The 21,720-nt window shown below is 42.5% G+C and overlaps 1 protein-coding gene across 1 annotated transcript in view; it reads left to right on the forward strand.

Annotated features, from left to right (window-relative positions):
• Nucleotides 1-20,495, forward strand: part of PIAS4 (protein inhibitor of activated STAT 4) — a 54,800-nt gene extending 34,305 nt beyond the window's left edge. Inside the window, exons 9-11 of the mRNA XM_069962606.1 lie at nt 5,291-5,451; nt 16,855-16,985; nt 17,268-20,495. Coding sequence (XP_069818707.1) covers nt 5,291-5,451; nt 16,855-16,985; nt 17,268-17,476 — 501 coding nt within the window. The 3' untranslated portion in view covers nt 17,477-20,495. The remainder of the gene's footprint in view (nt 1-5,290; nt 5,452-16,854; nt 16,986-17,267) is intronic.
• Nucleotides 20,496-21,720: the final 1,225 nt, after the last annotated feature.

Here is a 21,720-nt window from a genome sequence, read left to right on the forward strand (position 1 = left end):
TGGAAAACTGGGAGAAGTTTCTCAAGACTGGAACCAGCATGGAGTTCAGAAGCAGACGGATGATAAGCAGACTGGCAAGCTGATAAAGCGCTTTGCTTTGTTTATGCTGTAAATTTGCTAATCTCTATTCGTAATGTATGGCTTTGTAATATTAAAGAGTACCTGTCATTAACAAGTTTTGATAGGTCAGATATATCAAAGGTTTTGATTTGTCTGAGTATTAAGATCGCGACCAATCAGGGGAAGGCGTTGGGAGAAGTACGTGCTTTGCACAGTAAATCTTGGCTCTGTATCACGTGACCTGGACCGGACTCCTAATACACGTCTATGGGACAACAATGTTTCAGACAGTGGGGAGCCGCTGGCATCGCGCCACTCGTTTTACTGATTTGGTCAGGGTATAAACACAGCCTTTTTACTAATCTCAAGATAACGCCTTTTACAGAGTACCTTATTTGTATGTCACTTGAATAGGGTCAGGCTGCAGTGATGTCCATTAAAAAAAAAAAAGAAAAAAAAACACGCATGAAAGAAGTTTATAAAACTGAAATAATACAGGGTAAATTGCTGGGTAATACAACCTTCATTGCACCAATCATCCCTGCCTGCTGCCTCCTTATGAGTATTCATCTGGCGCTTTGCGGTAATGAGAAACTGGAGTAACGTCACTCCTTTAATAATTATGAGGAAGCGGTGGGTGGGGCGGGTGCTCTGTATCATAAGTGCTGCTTAGTGAAGGGGATCGGAAACTGCTGGGTTTACATGTCTTGATATTAGCATTGGTGGCAGCAGAGGGACCTGTGTCGCCCATTACTGCTGGCACTGAATGGAAATGGTTAAATAAAATGTTTTGTAGGTTTTTTTTTTAATAATGTTATAAAACTATAGATATAGATATAAACCCCTTAAAGACTAAGCCTATGTGGGCCTTAATGACAGGCTCATTTTTCAAAATCTGACCGGTTTCACTTTGAGCTTATAGCTCAGTGATGCTTTAACGTATGTTAGCGATTATAGGATTGTTTTTTCGTCACATATGGCACTTTATATTAGTGGCAAAATTTGGTCACTACTTTGTGTTTTTTGTGAAAAACACTAAAATATCATGAAAAATTTAAAAAAAATAGCTTTTTATGAACTTTGAAATTCTCTGCTTCTAGAAAAAGAAAGTCGTATCACATAAATTAGTTACTAAGTCACATTACCGATATGTCTTCTATTCTGGCTTCATTTCATAAACATATTTTACTCTTTTAGGGTGTTACAAGAGATAAATTTATCAGCAAATTACCACATTTTCGTAAAAATTTCCAAAACTGATTTTAGGGACCAGTTCTTTTTTTAAGTTGATTTAGGAGGCTTGTATACTGGAAACCCCCATAAGTGACCCCATTTTGGAAACTAAACACCTTAAAGAATTAATCTTGGGGTCTAATGAGCATTTTAACCCTACAGGGGCTGGAGAAAAGTATTCACCATTAGGCTGTTAAAAAAATGGAAAATTAAAATTTTACAATAATATATACGTTTAGATTAAAGTTTTTCATTTTCAAAAGGAACATGAGAGAAAAAGCACCCCAAAATTTGTAACGCAGGTTCTCTTGAGTACAACGGTACCCCATATGTGGGCGTAAACCACTTTTTGGGCACACAGCGTGCCTCAGAAGGGAAGGAGCGCCAATTAGCTTTTCCAGATTTTGCGGAAGAAGTTTCTGAGGGCCAGGTGTGTTTGCAGAGCCCCTGTAGTGTCAGCAGAGAGAAAAACCCCTATAAGTCACCCCATTTTGGAAAGTACACCCCTCAAAGAATTCATCTTGGGGTAGGATGAGCATTTTGACCCCACAGGTATTAGAGGAAAGTATTCAAAATTAGACAGTAAAAATGAAAAACTCGAATTTTTCCAATAATATGTTCGTTTTAGTTTGAAATTTCTCAATTTCACGAGAAACAAGAGAAAAAAAGTACCCCTAAATTTGTAACGCAGGTTCTCTTGAGTCAAAAGGTATCTCACATGTGGGCATAAACCACTGCATGGGCACACAGCGGGGCTCAGAAGGAAAGGAGTGGCAATTAGCTTTTTCAATGCAGATTTTGCTGAAGAAGTTTCTGAGCACCAGGTGCGTTTGCAGTGCCCCTGTAGTGCCAGCGGAGTAAAATCTCGCCATAAGTCTCCCCATTTTGGAAAGTGCACCCCTTCAGAGAATTCATCTTGGGGTGTGGTGAGCATTTTGACCCCACAGGTATTAGAGAAAAGTATTCAAAATTAGACAGTAAAAATGAAAAACTCGAATTTTTCCAATAATATGTTCCTTTAGTTTGAAATTTCTCAATTTCACGAGGAACAGGAGAGAAAATTCACCCCAAAATCTGTAAAGCAGGTTCTCCTTAGTAGAACGGTACCCCATACGTGGGTATAAACCACTGTATGGGCACACAGCCGGGCTCAGAAGGGAAGGAGTGCCTATTAGCATTTTCAGTGCGTGATTTTTCTGAAGAAAACTTGAGCAACTTGAGGGACGGACACCATTTTTTTTTTTTTTTATCCCGTCACCAATCATCTATTGTAACTGGGGTAAAAAGTGCTGATGAGCACATGGTACAAGCGATCAGCGGTATATAGTATATACCGCTGATCGCTTGTACTGGGACCCAGCAGGGGGATCCCCAATCACTGCCCCCGGAGGTAGAGGAGAGCATGGGGCTTTGATTATTTATTTTCCATCGCTGTGAACAGACATAGTCTGTCCACAGCGATGCCGGTGGCCATCTTGGATCTGATGGCTGCCGGGGGAGGGAGAGGGTTAGTGACCAGCCTACTAGGGGGGCTGATCTGGGGTCTGATGGACACATTTCATCTCCCCCCACCACCGTGGATTCACGGTGCGGGGAGAGGAAAGGCACTGCGGCGCTGGCCTATTAGTGACCGCCGTATCGGCGGTCACTTAGGGGTTAAAATGCAGATATCCGGCAGGATCTCGGCAGTTGCGACGGGTGCCCGGCCATCGCCGACAGCCGGGCCCCGCCAGGGATGACAGAAGTTCAGCCCCTGCTCCCCTGTCATCCCGAGGACGTACCGGCATGTCCATCTGCAGGAACATGCTGCAGATTTGGACGTGCCAGTACGTCCTTATGTGGCAAGGGGTTAAAGCAATGTTTTAGCAAAAAATAATCTGTGGGCGTACCCCTCTTAAGTATTTCCTTGACGCTGTAGATCAGAGGTACTCAAATAGTAGCTTGCCATACCAGTCTTTTCTTACGACTAAACTGAGAATTGATTATGTGGCATTGTGAATGATATGATTATATCTATATACAGTGGTGCCTTGGATTACAAGCATAATTCGTTCGGGACCGTTCTTGTAAACCAAATCCACTCTTAGGTTAGCTTCACATGTACCGAATTTGTAGCGGATTTCACGCTGCGAGTTTGCAGCGAAATCCGCTGCGAATCCATGTAGTGTGAAGTTCTATGTGGTTACATATCCGCAGCGGAATTTCATTCTGATGCGGATATGTAACCTGGCCCCTTTAACCCACGCAGCCCCCGGCCCGAAGCATATATTACCTGCTCGGCGCCGCAGCTGTGTGTGAGGCTCCCAAATTTTCCCATAAGAAATTGAAATGCAGACAACTGGTTCCACACCCCAAAATGTTTTTTTTCATTCTGAATAACATATAAAACAATGAGAAACAGCAAGTTATTGTACAGTATAGCAATCGGCATGTGAAGTATAATGTATATCAAGTGCATAAAGGCTCCCGACCCCCAGCTAGATCCCCTTATACTGACCTCATCCCGCCGAGTCCCGCTCCCGGAGTCGGTCCGGGGACGGAGGTATCCTGGTCAGAACCCGGCGCGCGCGCTGTAGAGAGAGGTCCGGCGTCCAGAGAGAATGAATGGATCCATTCATTCTCCGTGCACGCCGGCTTCTGACTAGGATATCTCCATCCCGGAAGCGGGATGAGGTCAGTATAAGGGGATCTAGCTGGGGGTCGGGAGCCTGTCACCCTGGCACAGGGGGTGACAGGTCCTCTTTAAACCAAGGTACCACTGTAGTTATATTTAGTAATCAGCAAACTCGCTGAACTTGATTCCCAGTTGCTGGAGAAGTTGTATGCAGCCCTAGGTCTGTTAGGAAAACATGGATACAGCCTATGACTACTGTATCCATGTTTTCCAGGGCTCCCTTGGACTGCATTCAACTTTTCCAGCCGGTGGGCGCAATTGAGTCAATTTGGGTTCGACTTAGTGACACGTCACCTCCTTTTTGCATTCTGACTTCTCTACACAGGTGTAAAGGGTAAATTTAGCGGTTTTCATACCTTATTTTATATCATACGTCATGGTGCTTGTTCAAGTAAAGTCATTTTTTATCAACTGCAGATTAAGTTGAGTGGGCGGGGCCTCGCACCATTAGTGCCACTTAGCCCTTCCCACAACGCCACAGTTTGCTCTGCCCCCTCGCCGGCCATTGGGCGTCAAGGGGGCGGGGCCAGTGGTACTGTTGTGGACGGGGCTAAGTGGTGCTAATGTCACTAGGCCACGCCTACTTAATACAATCTGCAGTTAATAAAAGGACACTTTTTACTTGAACATGCACCATGACGTATGATATGAAATAAGGTATGAAAAATGCCAAATTTACCCTTTACACCTGTGTAGAGATGTCAGAATGCACAAAGGGGGTGACAGTCACTTTAACCTGGTTGTTCGGCAAATTCACTCTTTGATAAATCCACCCTACTGCTGATTATTGGTAAAGTCTGCATCTGCTGCAGATGGGGCTTAGCACAGAGGAAGCATGGATTTGTGTGAAGGGGCATGGCCAGTTGACTACAATTTACGCCTGCATAGAGATCAAATGCTGTCCCACAGGCAGCCTCAGGTGTAAATGAGTTTATCAAAAGACATGCACCTCTAAGGTTTGGGTAACCATAGATATGCCCACACTGGTGAGGGTGAGTTCTGTGCTCAGGCCCTATTCTGGTTCAATAGGGCTTGTGCACGAAACTCTCCTGAAGTGTATGTATCCATGGTTACCCGATCTTGCCTCTGCGAGAATGACTGCACACCGATCAGGGAAATTTGCATAATAGCGGGTACGTTTTAGTTTACGTTTTCAGTTTCTGAAAATGCAAGTCTTGGTAAATTCGTAGCAGTGTTTGCAGATTCATGAAGACTTGTTTCTCCACACTTTATCGCTTCAATGTTTTGAGTTGATGTGGCTTACAAGGGGTAAAAGGTTGGGGACCACTGCTTTAGATAATATTTAAATGTCTGTTTCTGCAGCTTGTAAAGATGCGCTTAACTGTACCTTGTCGAGCAGAGACCTGTGCTCACCTGCAGTGCTTTGATGCAGTCTTCTATCTACAAATGAATGAAAAGAAACCAACATGGACATGCCCGGTGTGTGACAAACCGGCACAGTATGATCAGCTTATAATTGATGGGTGAGTTGTCACATTTTTTTCTGCAACTAAAGATAACCTTACATGTTAAACAGTTTGCTTTTTAGCAGCTAGTGTTTGGCAACCTCATTTGAAATGCCAAGAGAGGCAGATGTTATCTCTTTCAAAATAACAAGGAAGTTTGTCTGCTACAATTCACGTTTTAAACCAGTAAAAAAAAAAAATGCCCCCTCTTTTATATAGTATGTTTTTTTTTTTTCCAAATAAAACTATAAAACTGTTTGTCCTGCATAGTGAACGCTAAAAGAAATCCAAAAAAAACTGTGGTCCCCTCAAAAAAAGCAGTATAAAAATTATTGCATGGAAAAGGTTGGTAATAAAAACTATGGTTCGTGTAGCATAAAAATATGCCCAGATGCAACTTCACTGGCCAGATAAAGAAGTTATGGCGGTTGTCATATACTGAGCCAAAGAAATGTTTTTGTATTGATTTTATTGTGCAAAGTTGGTAAGGCATAAAGCAGCCACTGGGGGAAGGAGACTGAATAGATAAGTATGGAATGCCAGGGGTTCCCACTTAACTGGTATCTCAGGGGTTGTTCATGTTTGAAATAGCACCCTTAACCCAGTCCAGCTAAATCTGCACTAAAATGCCACTTCTCCCTTCTGAGGCTCATTCTGAGCTCCGTTATGTGGGCTACTGCCATAACTGCATATGAAATATTGGCATACATATACCTCTGTGTTTCTAGTCAAAATGAGTATTTTTGTGCAAAAAAAAAATTTTAAAGTAAAAACTTTCCTCACACACATGTGGGTTTTAAATGCTAACTACACACCTTAAGAGGTGTAGTTTCTAAAATTGGATCAGAGGGGTGCACGTATTCATACCATGGGGGCACTGCAAATACAAACCATTTCTGAAAAATGTGCACCAAAAATAGTGCTTCTCCCTTTCTAAGCCCTGTTGTGCTCTCGAATGTGGTCATAATTGGTGTACCGCTGTGTTCAGGAGAGACTGCATAATGAACTTTGGGGTGCATATACCCCTATGTTCCTTGTAGAAAGGAGTAATTTATGAGCTAAATGTTTATACTAGAAAAATGTACTTGTACTGTACTGTATACCGCTACATCCATTTTTCCATGTAGTGATGTAGTTTCCAAAATTGGGTGACTTCTAGGGGTTTCCATTGTACTTGCCTCACAGGGAGGAATGGAAATGGTGCCCAAAAAAGTTAGTGCTAAATCTGCTCTAAATATGCAGAATAAATACACCAATGTATCAGAGAATGCAAAATACTATATTGAAATGCAAATACAAGAAGTAAATATCTGTGTAATACCCCACCCTCCAATAAAAATAGCTCCATGGGACTGTAGGGTATAACAAATCCCTGGACAGTGACCCTAGTACAACACAATTACTCTCCTCTAGTACCTTAATGCAAAACTATGCCTGCCTCCAAAAATGTACATTAAAGGGAACCAATCACGCCGAAAATCCATCTTAAGATAAGGAAACGTGCTGGCACATCACCCAGCACGTTTCCTAAACATCCCCCTGGGATCCTAAACCTGGGGGCTTGCGTTTCACGTCGGCGGCGCGCTGACATCATCCGCACGCAGCGCCGTCATCTCCCGGAGTCCGCGCATGCGCAGTACATCGGCAAGCCGCCGGGTCACGTGGATGGAAGGCAGACCTCAAGCATGCCCCTCTGGGCGTGATTACAGCCATTACAGACGCCCAGGACCTGTGACTGATCCTGCCCACCTTGACTAAATCCGCCCACCGTGACTACTTGCCAGAAATTTACATACAGCGCGGGACTTCTTCAAAGTAAGATTACTGACTGATGGAGGGGGGCACGGAGGTTACAGGGGGATGTTTAGGAAACGTGCTGGGTGATGTGCCAGCACGTTTCCTTATCTTAAGATGGATTTTCGGCATGATTGGTTCCTTTTAAATTAAGCTAAATTGCAACTGCTGAGATGTATAACCGAACAGTATAGCCACTTGTACACAAAAGCAAATAATGCAAATGCCCAAGAATATGCCCTATGACAGGATGAACACAAAACACCTAGCAGCACAGGCAAGAGAGAGACTGGGACTCATGAATGAACAAAAATGGTTTGAAGGGGAGAGAAAAGGAAGCGTCTGCTGTGCCCAAGTTCCATTTGTATGTTGGATTTTCTCCAATGTGGCTGCCATCTTCAAAATCAGTTCTGTCATTGCAATGTAAGCTCCTATGATGTTTCTGTTGCTATGACAGAAATGGGTTCTCTCATTACAGTAAAGAATTTGAATATGCTGCCAGCTCATAGAGGTTTTATGGCAGGGGAGTGGGCAGAGATAGTAGCTTAAGCTTATGGGATCATTATCCCATGGGTGAAGTTTAAAATTTGACCTGGCTATTGAGGCATCAATGACCAATGGTCATATAAAGGTTAAGGAGTGCCATTAACCTCTTCACAACAGCAATACATTTATATTTGTTCCTGCTGCAGAAGCCCTGTGCAGCAGGAATGTATATAAACAGGTTAAGCACCTGACACTGACCAGGATGCCCGCACCTAGGCGGGGGTCCCGGTGAATCGTACCAACGGGCGCGGGTAAGACGCCTAACGCAGTCCTGTCAGATTGGCAATCTGCGTATAGAGTCTGCTCTCAGGCAGGCTCAATGCACAGACCGCCAATAACCCTGATCTGTGCTATGCTAAGGCATAGCATATATCAGTATATGCAATCTAATGATTGCATGTTTTACAGTAAAATAAAAAGTTTTTAAAAAAAATGTAATAAAGTTTGATGACCTTGGTCATGAAGGAGTTAAATTAGCTTAGTGATTTTTTTTTCTCTCCCTTACTGTGTGTGGTTCTCTGCACCATCTACAATTTTAGATGCTGTACGTTTGATAGATACTCGTATAAAAAGCCACTCATAAAAAAAAAACAAAAACGTATCATATTCTAACAAAGTGAGAATAATATGTAACATCACTTAAAAAAAAAAAAATAAATACTGGCACTTATGAACACATGTTGAAAGTGACGGGCTGCAGCATTGTCCTTTCTCGGCCAGTCATTGACTGTGCAACCTGTCACAGGATCAGAAGTCCCCAAGGTGCCTGCGGTGAGTGGAGGACACCAGTGGAGCCTGGGCTGGTAAATGCTCTCTCTATTCTTAAGTCAAGGCAAGGGCTGCATGGACATCGATAACTATATCCATGCAGCTCTTGCTGCACGACAATCGCGCCATATATAACCTCGGTAAGTGAGCACTGATCTATCAGTTTGTCGCTTGTTTACTGTGTAATGTTGGCCCGTGTAATATGGCCTTAAGCTGAGACTTCCTGTTCTGTCTGCGGTCATAACAAGAGGCTACTGTACTTCGTAGAGAGCAGTGGTGTAAAACCATAGCAGATTCCCAGGGAGTGACCTCTTTGAAACATTCCTGAGTGTACTCTGAACTTTTAAATTCATCTTAGGGTTTTGTCTATTGGCTTCTATGTTTGTGGTGCTTGTGGTAAAGCTCTTCACCATATGCTGTTAAAAACAGCCCAGGCAAGATGGCAGCTCCCCATAACAATGTACAAAAAAATGTTATAAAAATCAGATTCAAGAGAGAGTACACGTTTCAGTATCTGACTCTATCCGGTAAAAGAAAATCTAGGCGATACATTCCCTTTAAGCTGTGGTCCTGCAGTAAGGTGGTTATTTGGTATTCTCCTGTCCTGCTGTAATGGAGGATGTCTTGGTATTTCGGTTTCCAGGAATCCTCTGACAGTTTGCCACTTTTTTTGAGGCTTTATAGGTAGTAGCTTTTTTCAGAGCGTCCCTCATGACAGCACCACCTGGAGATTGACCCCCATAGATCCTAATAGGAACAGGAAGCACAAGAGGTTAAAAAGGGCCCCACCCCTCCACCTTCTCAGTGTTTTCCTGTTCCTACAGGACACAAGCACAGAGAGGTTTACCTCTTTCTCCTGGCCCTGGGGCTGGCGTGGTATCAGTGTTTTTTAAAACTGCCAGACGGGCGAAGGCGACCGGATCCTCCTCTCCCGTTGCTCTCACCGGGTCGCGCGACTTTGGGTCTGTGTCTCCTGGTCCCATCATTGCCCCGCTGCCGCGCTTAATGAGTTTAGGCAGCGGGGAAGCAGCATGGAGCTGCTTGCCAGGCCTTGGTCCCACGAGTGTGGTTTCCCTGGCTTCCTTCCGGCCCAGGATCCCTGCTGGCGCGCACGGCGTCTCACGTCACGACGCCACATACTACGTCATCACGCTGCGTTGTGCAGGGTACCCTGGAACCAGAAGCTCCGCCTCCAAGATGGCGCCATCCACCGGAAAGCTGCCGCTGGGGGCGTTTGGCGCCAGGATCCCAGCTGATCTGAGGTCTGCTGCTTATTTAAGGTAAGCCAGTGCTGCATGTCTTTCTCTTTGAATCATGGACGCTCCCCGCTCTGAATCTGTGGAGCAGGCCACTGCGTTGAACCCAGTAAGTAGCTGAGCCAGGGGCTCACTTACTATACTTTGTTGCAAACATACTGGTAATAGCTCTCCTTCTCTCTCTAGGGAGACCGCTAAGAAGCCTAAATCCAAGAGATGCAGTATATGCAATGACAGGCTGCCAGAGGGTTATGAAAAACTAGCCGTACAGGGTTTACACAGCAGAGTATTACGGCAGGAGTCCACCTCAGTTATGGATGAACTCCGTAAAGCTATCACTGAAGAGGTTAAAGTCTCGGTGTCTGCAGCTTTAACTAAAGATAAACCTCAGTCCCCTCAACCACCACCTAAAAAGAGGTGCATGGTTATTGCTGACTCCGATTCAGAGGTGGAAGCTATATCTGTTGGGGATAAATCTGAGAAAATTGAGGCTGAGGATATAGAACCTACTGTAGAGAATGTGATACAGGATATCAAGAAATACTTCTACTTTTCGGCTGAAGACACTGACATCCTATTGAATGCTGTGAGGAGCACAATGGATATTAAGGAGGTGCAGCAACCCTCTAATAAACAGGACGACAAGTATTTCCTGTACATGAAAATGTAAAGGGGTTAATTATAGACGAATGGCAGGAGCCAGAGAAGAAATTGCAAATTGCAAAAGAATACAGAGCCAGGTTCCCCTTTGATGAGGAGGAAACTAAATTATGGACTGAGTCTCCAAAGGTGGATGTTCAGGTCTCCAAGATGGTGAAGAAAATTTCTCTTCCCTTTGAGGATGCTGCACAGCTAAGGGATCTGATGGACAGGAAGATAGATGGACTGTTGCGCAGAGCATGGACCTCCACATCCTCTGCGATCAATCCAAATATCGCTGCTACCACCGTAGCCAGATCTCTGTTTATCTGGCTCCAGGAGTTGGAAAGCCACCTGGAAAAAAAATACTCCTCCAGAGAAGATCTTAGAGTCCATCCCTATGCTTAAACTAGCCACTGCTTACCTAGTAGATATCTCAGCTGAATCAGTTCGTTTTGCAGCTAAATCTGCGGCCGTAACTACGGCAGCCAGGAGGGCCATGTGGCTAAAAAACTGGGACGGGGATAGTACATCTAAAATTAAACTGTGTGCCATTCCCTTTGAAAGTTCCATGCTGTTCGACTCCATGCTCGACACCATTCTAGAGCAAGCAGCCGACAAAAAGGACTTCCCCAAGGAAAAAGCCGCAAAAGGTAAACAAAATTTTCGTTCCTTCAAGCATTATCCTTCTAAATAGAGGTAAAGGCAAAACGGGGAGGTGGAGCTACCCCAAGGGTGGAAAAGGGAGAGAGTTCCTCCTCAACCCTAAATCCTTTGACAAAAAGCAATAACATCATCCCAGTGGGGGGCAGACTCTCCCAGTTTTATCATCAGTGGGAGAACATAACAAAAACCCCTTTCATTTTGTCATCTTTAGAAAATGGGTTCAAAATAGAATTTTCTGACCCCCCCCCCCCCCTCCTCAAAAATATTGTACCACTTCATTAGGGTCAGCCATCTTAAATGAGCGTCTGTGGCAAGGGGTGTGCTTGTTCAAGTAAAAGTGTCCTTTTATCAACAGATTGTATTAAGTAGGCGTGGCCTCACGGCATTAGCGCCACTTAGCCCCGCCCACAATTGCACAGTTAGCCCCGCCCCCATTGACACCCATTGGTTGGCCGACGTAAAGGGGTGGGGTGTAGACCTTTCGGCCAGCCTGTTCCAATGGCCGGCGAGGGGCCCAATTTAATACAATCTGCAGTTGATAAAAGATAACTTTTTACTTGAACAAGCACCATGATGTATGATATAAAATAAGGTATGAAAACTGCTAAATTTACCCTTTACACCTGTGAAGAGATGTTAGAATGCAAAAAGGAGGTGACAGTGTCACTTTAAAGACTCCTATTTTCACATACCCATATACGAAAAACATCAGAAATATCGCAATATCAGAGATATCGAAACATCAGAGATTTGCAATAGTTCACAATCACATTACTCACCATTTTCAGTTCAAAGCCCTACCATTTGGTATAGCGTCAGCACCACGCATATTTACAAAGTTATGGTCGAAGTAGTGGCTTATCTCAGACTACAAAATGTGACAATCATTCCATATTTAGATGACCTACTGTTGGTGGCTTAATCAAAAAAGCTTCTAGAGTCAAATATTGCAATAACCATATAGTGCCTTCAGGAACTAGGATGGATCGTAAACCTGCAAAAATCAGACTTACATTCGTCTTACAGAAAGAAGTTCCAAGGCATGCTTCTAGATACGGAACTTCAGACAACATTTCTTCCCCAAGAAAAGGTAAACACACCTAGAAAAATTCAGGAAGTTCTCCAAGAAAAAAGTGACGACCATATGAGAGGCAATGTCTTTCCTGGGATCAATGACCTTGCATCCCGGCAGTACCGTGGTGTCAAAGCCACTCTCGGACATTGCAGTCCCAGATCCTGAAATCATGGAATCGGCTTCAGTCTTCTTTGGATAAGAAAATGACATTATCCAGTCAAGTGAAGGCATCACTAAAATGGTGGGTAAACTAAAAGAACCTAACCAAAGGTCTTCTCTGGTTTCCTCCCCAGGTGACAGCTTTAACCACAGATGCAAGTCAACAAGCCGGTACCTACAGGGACAATGGTCGGAGAGGATAAGTCTCTGTTCCTCCAATTATTGAGAATTAAGAGCAACATACGAAGCTTTAAGAGCAGAACATCAACTCTGTCAACAACACGTCAAAGTGTATTCAGACAATGTGACAACTGTGGCGTTTCTAAACCATCGGGGGGGACACGCCACTCTTTTGCAAAGGTTATCAGAAAAGATCTTTGTCTGGGCGGAACTGCATCTACAGTCCCTTACAGCAGTACATCTAAAAGGCTCAAGCAACATTGTGGCGGATTTCCTCAGTCGCCAATGAATGCTACCAGGGGAATGGAGCCTCAGTCAAGCAGTATTCCGAGACCTCACAGAAAAATGGGGCATCCCAGAGATAGACCTATTTGTGTCAAAAAGGTAAAAAGATTCTTTTCCTTAAATCCACGGGACAATCCAGAACGGGTGTATGCTCTAGCACAAAATTGGAATTTTCACCTAGCTTATGCATTCCCTCCCTTCCCTCTACTGGGGAAAGCCCTTCACAAAATTCTAACAGGTCAAACGCAAGTTATCTTCATAGCCCCAGTTTGGCCGAGAAGGAGCTGGTTCTGCCTCCTAAGACGTCTGGTGGGAGGAGAAACCCTCAAGGACTTTGGGATCCAACAGCGATCTTCTGAAGTGCCAAGCGCAGGTGGAAAATGGAGTTGCGTGGTAATAATAAATAGTCGCATGTGCGGTAACCACAAAATGTAACTCCCAGTCAAACTGGTAAAAAAGCAAATAATTTATTGGTAGTAGCGACGCGTTTCGGCACCAGCATCCATGGGTGCCTTTCTCAAGCCTCAAGCAATTTAGATTAATTACGTAAATTGAACCGTTTTTTAAATATATGAAGCAGAATGTCCCCTCATCTGTGTGTTTGCCTCTCTGCTACTTGTGCAAAAAAAAAAAAAAAAAAAGTAGCAGAGAGGCAAACACACAGATGAGGGGACATTCTGCTTCATATATTTAAAAAACGGTTCAATTTACGTAATTAATCTAAATTGCTTGAGGCTTGAGAAAGGCACCCATGGATGCTGGTGCCGAAACGCGTCGCTACTACCAATAAATTATTTGCTTTTTTACCAGTTTGACTGGGAGTTACATTTTGTGGTTACCGCACATGCGGCTATTTATTATTACCACGCAACTCCATTTTCCACCTGCGCTTGGCACTTCAGAAGATCGCTGTTGGATCCCAAAGTCCTTGAGGGTTTCTCCTCCCATCTGTATATGTGCTCCACAAGCTGTGTGGATGATCTTGTGCCGAGCTGCGGTATTTATCTGAAGCCCTAGATAGTGTTGTGCCTATCCTTTGCACAACACAACAAGGTGAGTGCATTGGAGATTGACCTCTGCACTGCTATTTTATAACCCTCACAATATTGCACTAGGAAGCGCCTCTCTCTCTCCCCCCCTCCCTCTTTTTTTCCTAAGACGTCTGTCAGTAGAAGATCCCATCATTCTTCCCCAGACACACGACCTTCTGACCCAAGGCCCTCTACATCATCAGGGATTAGAACAACTCCATCTGGCAGCGTGGCTTCTGAAAAGTCCTTCTTAGCCCGCAAGGGTCTCTCCCCTAAGGTTATAGACACTATGCTGAAAAGCAAAAAAGACGTAACCTCCACTATCTATCTTAAATACTGGAAGAAGTTCTGTACTTGGTGTGGTGAGTCCCCTCTGGATCTTCTTAACCCAGACATTACCCAAGTATTAGAATTTTTGCAAGATGGTCTGGATAAGGGGCTAGCCCTCAGTACCCTAAAGGTACAGGTATCTGTGTTAGGTTGTTTTTTTGATTCCCCCATTGAGGAACACAAATGGGGGTTAAGAGATTTTTTTCGCGCCATTTCCAGGATGAACCAAAAATCACTAATCTTACTCCTCCTTGGGACCTTACTTTGGTTCTTCAAGCCTTAACCCAAAATCATTTTGAACCCATTGACAAGCTATCAATGAGATTTTTGACTCTTAAAACAGTGTTTTTGATCACCTCAGCAAGAAGAGTCTGTGAAATCCAGGCATTATCTGTGGAAGACCCTTACCTGACCATTTTAGATGATAAAATCATCCTTAAATTAAATCCGTCCTTTCTTCCCAAGGTCGTAACAAATTTTCACAGATCTCAAGACATCGTGCTACCTTTTTGTGATCCACCGAATAACGATAAAGAAGCTAATTTTCATTCCTTAGACGTCCGTAGGACTGTCATTACTTACCTAGAGGCTACAAGAGAATGGAGAAAGGATTCCAACTTACTAGTACAGTGTCAAGGGCCTAATAAAGGTAAGAAGGCTCCCAAAGCCTCAATAGCAAGGTGGATGAAGTCTGCAATAACAGAAGCCTACAAGTCATCAGGTAAACAAGTTCCAGAAAAACTTAAAGCCCATTCCACCAGGGCAGTCTCTGTCTCCTGGGCAGAAAGATCGGCAGCTTCATTGGAGCAGATATGTAGAGCGGCAACCTGGTCATCACCCCCATACGTTCTACAAACATTACAAGCTGAATGTGACAGCGTCTCAGGACATGGCGTTCGGACGCAAAGTGTTACAGGCTGTGGAGACACCCTAAATGGATTATCTGGTATGTATCCAGGTGGTGCTGTCATGAGGGACGCTCTGAAAAGCTGGAATTATTACTCACCAATTCGTTTTTCATGAGTCCTCCATGACAGCACCCATTTATTACCCGCCCGCAATGTATATTTATGTTGTGTTATATTGGTAGTAATCTGTAAACCACTGAGGAGGTGGAGGGGTGGGACCCTTTTTAAACTCTTGTGCTTCCTGTTCCTATTAGGACCTATGGGGGTCAATCTCCAGGTGGTGCTGTCATGATGGACTCCTGAAAAACAAATTATTGGTGAGTATTCTAGCTTTAACACCTCTCTTCCTGTCCCTAGAAGGGCATGGAAGTTAACTTCCCATGGTGCTGTCCTCCTATTACACTGCAGAGATTAACATTTTGATGCCAGATACATCTTTAGTGGTTTTATGTAGTCTATTCCTTAACAGAATTATTTTGATGAACCTTCACAATTCAGTTCATTTCACCAAATGAGGCCCATGTACATCCTACTGTAGAAAAAAATAAAGGGAAAGTTACTTTCTTTTTTAATTATAAAATATAATTTTCCAAAATGTTTTAGGTGATATTCTTTTTTTATTCTTTTTTTTTTTTTTTTTTTTTTTTTTTTTTCTTTTACATGTGGCATCTCTATTTTAGAACCTTGTGATACCTGCATGGGGGGCTGCCATGTTCATTAGCGTCCCTGTATGATGTCATTTCACAACACATACACAGGCGCAATATGGCACCTCCAGAGCATTGAAGTGAACTGACGGAAGTCCATCTGGTTTACTTACAATGTGCCTCCTTCCCCGCCACAGTGATGAGGGCAGCCATTCCAAACCCCCTTCCCCCTGGGACCAAGAGACTGTGTTCAGGGATGGCAGACTGGAACTGTAGCACTTCATCCAGGGAGCAGGAGCAGGCCGTACACACCACAAGCATGGCCTGGATCCATTCCCTCTGCTTTTTACATCCCCAGCACCCAATGTCTATAACCTGCTGCTAATTTTGATCACCTTGCACACAGCTGACAGCCACAGAGAAGGTGAGCGTGTCTACTGTTCTGCACCATCTGAGGTGTAAAGTATGGGGTTCTGCAGCAGCTGAGGTGTATAGTATGAGGTTCTGCAACAGCTTAGGTGTGTTATGATGATCAGTAGTTTTTACCACCCACTTTTATGAAGTCTACTGTGCAGACGACAACAAAATAGCGCTGCACAGCAATACACATTATATCAACTCTGCCCCTCCCTTACTCTGTTTCTGCTCTCTGTACTGCAGGGTTAATCACAGTAAGGTCACAAGTAACTTAATCTCAGATTACCCCCCTGGCTTCACTCAGTGTATAAACGGCCCGTAAGGGATGTTTTCATGAGCAGTCTAGTCTCAGAAGGGAGGGGGGAGGGGGTTGAGTGCAGAGACTGAACAGATCACATTCAGTAAGTTTTCTGTGTCTTCAGCAGAAAGTCTCAGAATTGAAGGAAGGAGCCAGAAAAGGCAGCGACATGTATTGAATAAATTTAGTCTCCAGGTTTGGTAGTGGTGGTGGGGGGATGATTCTTCATATATTTTACCTAACCAGATAACCCCTTCAAAGTATAATTTTGAATGAAATCTAGAATGTGTTCACTATTTTTTCTTTTTGGTCATCTGCGAAATCCTGCCTTTACACTTTGTCAAAATAGTCCATAATCCATGTAGCTCAAGGCACTGCATTTAACAATGTGTTGATTGTGAACACAATGTTTTCTGTTTCAGACTTCTGGGAAAGATCCTTAGTGAGTGTAAGGATGCAGATGAAATTGAATTTTTAGTTGATGGCTCTTGGCGTCCAATAAAAGCTGAAAAAGAAAGAAGCTGCAGTCCAGTCTGTCCTATTCTCGATTTAGGTATGTCTCAATATTTCTTGTATTTCTCCAGCTTTGACCTTGTTTCACTAACAGTCTTTAGTTGTTTTTGGTTTATTTCTGTTTCATGAATGGTTCATTTTTTGTTTTATTTTAGTATATATATATGTGTGTGTGTGTGTGTGTGTATATGTATGTGTGTGTGTGTGTATATACAGTGTGTGTGTGTGTGTGTATATATATATATATATATATATATATATATATATATATATATATATATATATAATTTATATTATAATTTATTTATTTTATATTTATCAGGTTCTCCAGAAATGACAGCAAAGGTTCCCCCTCCAAGCAGCATGGTGTCAACTGAGAATGGAAAGCCTGGGCCAGATGTGGTAGATCTGACACTGGACAGCTCTTCGTCTTCTTCCTCCTCCTCTGAAGAAGACGAAGAAGAGGAAGAGGAGGACCGCCCACCGCATAAGAGACGCTGCTTTGAGAAAGGGATTTTATCAGCTTGCTGACCCCTTCCTGCTTTCTTACTATGAACTTGGACGTTGTAATAGCAAACAGACATAGCTGGGTGCTGTTGTCCCCTCTTCCTAACAAGACCTGTATGCATCTTGACACTTGCAATTACCTTCTACATGTGCAACTTAGGAGGCATAGAACATCATGTTGACCTGCATTGGGTTACTTTTTGTTTTCTTCATTCCCCCTTTTTTATTTTATTTTTTTCTGTTGTATATTGGAAGTGGGTCCAGGAGACAGACTAATAGGGAAGACAACCATTCCATGCCTCCTTTTCAACCACTCTCCTTGCCTTCAGAAATATGCTCTCATAAGAGGTGGCACTGTAGTAATGTTAAATATCTGGAGCAGTTGGATTGTCATTGAAGGGATTGTTAATCTTTGGATGGAAAATTAAAGGCAGATTAATACTGTAAATATCTTTTTAGAGGTGAACCTGGAAGATGAGTTAAGGTGAAATTAAAAAAAAAAAAAAAAAGTAAAAAAAAAAAAAGCCAGCTTGATATACTAACTTTTCACTTCCTAGTTTATTGGGGGGGTGCAGTTTTATTCATTGTTCTATATAGTGATATGCAAAAAGCGGGGTGTGAAGATTTTTTTAATCAACATTGAGGAGTGGGAGGGGGGTTTACACAATGCTTTCAATCAAACTACCTCTCTGCTATTCAGGTTTTTGTTTCTGTGCTAATTAGGGGAGGGGTTAATGCTGCTCTAGACTTTCTTTCTCCTCCCCACAATGACCCCTTTAAAAATCTTTACTCTGCTGTCCTCATATTCTAATACCATTGACAACATCTCCGCAGCCTTTTTTTGTTTATTAAAACTTTCCAAGTGGCAAATATAAACTCCAGTGTTCCAGCACCCTCACAACCCCCCCTCCCCCAGCCTCAAAACCGAACCAACTTAATACTACCATATGCATTGGATGTGTTTAAATCCATAAGGATAGGAAGCCCTGGTAATCATCCTCAACCTGCAGGAGAATGCCTGCCGAGTCCCACCATATTTCACATAAGGGGCAAACATGTGTTTCCAAAAACGTCCTATCTTTCCACACCCTTCAGAAGACATTTTACTATATCTAAATATATTATTTGGTGTTCATTATCCTTATCTATACATGGTTAGGTAACCATGTCCTATTTGTATACTGTACATCAATAAGTCCTGAATGGTTAAGATTTCCGCCCTCTGGTATTTTTGTGATCATAGTTTTCACATGACCATCACGACAATATAGCTTGTGCTAACCACAATTGTTAACTGTCACAGCAGCTCTGAAAATTAACTAGGTTACAAATCATGCTTAGAATAATATACTTTAGTAACACAAAAGCTATATCTTGATGTAAGCAAGCAGTTGGCATTCAGATGTGATTATGGGTGCTTCCGGCATGGAGTAATCAATAGCTCTAGTGAAAATGGACTGTGTCATTGTTCAAGAAAGAGAAGTTTTATGTGTAACAAAATGCAAGTCTTACACTGATTTTTTTTTTTTTTTTTTTTTTATATTTCTCTTGGGAATTGGGTAGAACTCGCACCAATACTTCTGTTCTGCTCAATCATCCTCCTGGTCCTCTGCTTCAGTTTTATAGATGCACTTATTGGAGGTCCTAGGAATAGAAATTCCACTAACAGCCTAGGTGTATGAAATGGGTTTCCCAGCTGTGCAGAACCCATTATTTATTCAATACAGACACAGTTGTCAATAAGCCCACTATTCAGATTTTCCCCTTATTACCTGGCTTCAAGTTTAACCCGGCTTCAAGTTTAACCCTTTCATTGTGCATTAGAAATATCCACTTTATTGCTACATTTTCTCAACTTAACATATTTTGTAGACATTCAGTTGTGCTATCAATTATTAAACTACTATGGTGTATATGAAAACATGAGTTTCAAACTCTTAAATTAAATTATGTAAATGGAAGGTATAAAATTGTTACAGGTGTATTTCAGAGAGAAAAAGTTTTCATATCAACTGGTGCCAGAAAGTTACTAAACAGATTTGTAAATTCTGTTTGGGGGAAAAAAAACACCATGTTCTGCAGGACATACAACTGTTTATAAGTACTGAAAGGCTTGAGGTTTTTTTTTTTTATCAGTTTCTGACACTGTGAGGGATGGCAGCAGGGAGCACTGTCTGTCAAGAACTGAAGGAAACCTCTCCTGCTCTGGACAGTTCATGACACAGGGGAGGCAGCAGGGAGCACTGTAAAAATACACCACCTCCTGCAGGGCATACGGCAGCTGATAAATATGTAAAGGTTTGAGGTTTTTTTTTAAATTGGACCTCATCCACACATCCATTTTTTTGTCTGTAAACAAGATAGGAAAACGTTTGATCCTGATTGTAGGAAAGAAAAAGAACAAATTGATTTCAATGTGGTCATCCACACATCCGTCTTGAAAACAAATCTGGGTGTGGCTTGATCTCTAAAAAGTGGAACCTGTACTTACATGATCAGCATTGCAGTCTGGGCCCTTAAGAAGTGCACTGCCCCTGAATGCAGATGGCCTGCAGTCATGGAATGTGCATTAGTCTTACACATGACATGTGTGAATGAGGCCTATAATTTTTATGACCCTGTAAAACTTTGACACCAGTTAATCTAATTTTTTTTTCTTTCCTCTGGAGTACTGCATTGAATATTGACTAAAAGTAAAATGTAAAGAGCTGGGGGCTGTTCGCTTTCCCTTAAGACATTGTCCTTTTTAATCCCTTCCCCCTGCAGAGAGAGATACTAGACAAAATGCAACTCAAAAATTGGCCAGAATGAGATGGCATTTTTTTATTTTCTTGTCCTAATTTAAGTGTTTTTAAATCTTCCTAATCAATTTCTAGTGTCTGTTAACATGTTACTTTATGGATGTTATGTTTTTTGGGGGGCGAATTGTTTGTTTTTTTTACATGCTTTTCAAAAATCTTTTTTTTTTTTTTTCCCCCTTCCCAAATTTAACAGGAAAAACACAAAAAGATAGTGTTTGTTACAATAAAGATATTTGCAAATATGCAGTTGCTGAAAGGTTTTTGTATTCACATTATGACAAGAGATATCAGTCATGTTAAATGGGCATTGCAAGATAAAATAACTAATCCCCTATACACAGAATAGGAGACAAGTAAGAAATTGCAGCTGCTCCGGCCTCTGTACCCCTTTTCTATTTCCATACCTGCCTGTGGCTCCTTTGTTTTAAATAGAGATGCGGGTATGGCAAGTGACCTGCAGCTCTATTCATTCCTATGGAACTGTCAGAAAGAGCAGAGTGCTGTACTTTGCTCTCTCCGGTTGCTTTATTCATTCTCTATGGAGGCGCTGGAGAGAGCTAAGTACAGCACTCTGCTCTTTCCGTAGGATAGGGAACAAGTTGTTTTATCTTTGAGTGCCCTTTTAAATTGTTTAGGGTCATGCATGTCCACTTCATGACAATTCAGATACAGTGATCCCTCAACTTACAATGGCCTCAAGATACAATATTTTCAACATGCAATGTTCCTTTCTGGACCATCGTAACTTGAGACCAGACTTAACATACAATGCTACAGACAGTCAGGATCTGCAGCACATGTAAATAACTAGATCAACCAATGAAAGTGGCCATTCTACTGGTAAAACCCCAGTATTAGTGAAATGCATGTACTGGTTGGCTGTCTAGTAGTATAGTGTGATACTACATGTTCTGTGCTGCTCTTGTGCCAGTTTTCCATAGAATCTTGGTCTCAGCATACAATATTTTCAACATACAATGGTCGTCCTGGAACCAATTAATATCGTTTGTTGAGGGATCACTGTACATTCCACAATCCAGCTGCTGTAGGGAATCTTACAGGAAGTGCTTCCTGGAGAAAATTTCAAAATCTCTGCAGTGTTTTGTGAGGTTCTGAAGGTAAGCTGTAGCCTGCACGCACCCACTTCTGTAGTGCTGCTGGCCTATGTCCAGAGGTGCATGCAGCATGTCTGACATCAGGCTAACATACTGAAACAATGGCCAACAGGATCTTCCAACCTTTCTAACGCCACCAGGAGAGTATTGTGGCTAAAGCACTGGCAGGGTGATTTTACAGCAAAGAGTGAACTTTGTCAAATTCCTTTTCAGGGAAACCTCTTTGGTTCAGTCCTAGAGGAAATGTTTTTTTTTTTTTTTAATATATTTTATTTTCATCCATTATAAAATTATATACTTAAGGCCCTATTCCACCAACTGATCTGACAACAGATTATCTGCCAAAGATGTG

This window comes from Dendropsophus ebraccatus, chromosome 3 (assembly GCF_027789765.1).
Source record: "Dendropsophus ebraccatus isolate aDenEbr1 chromosome 3, aDenEbr1.pat, whole genome shotgun sequence".
NCBI classification, from domain to species: domain Eukaryota; kingdom Metazoa; phylum Chordata; class Amphibia; order Anura; family Hylidae; genus Dendropsophus; species Dendropsophus ebraccatus.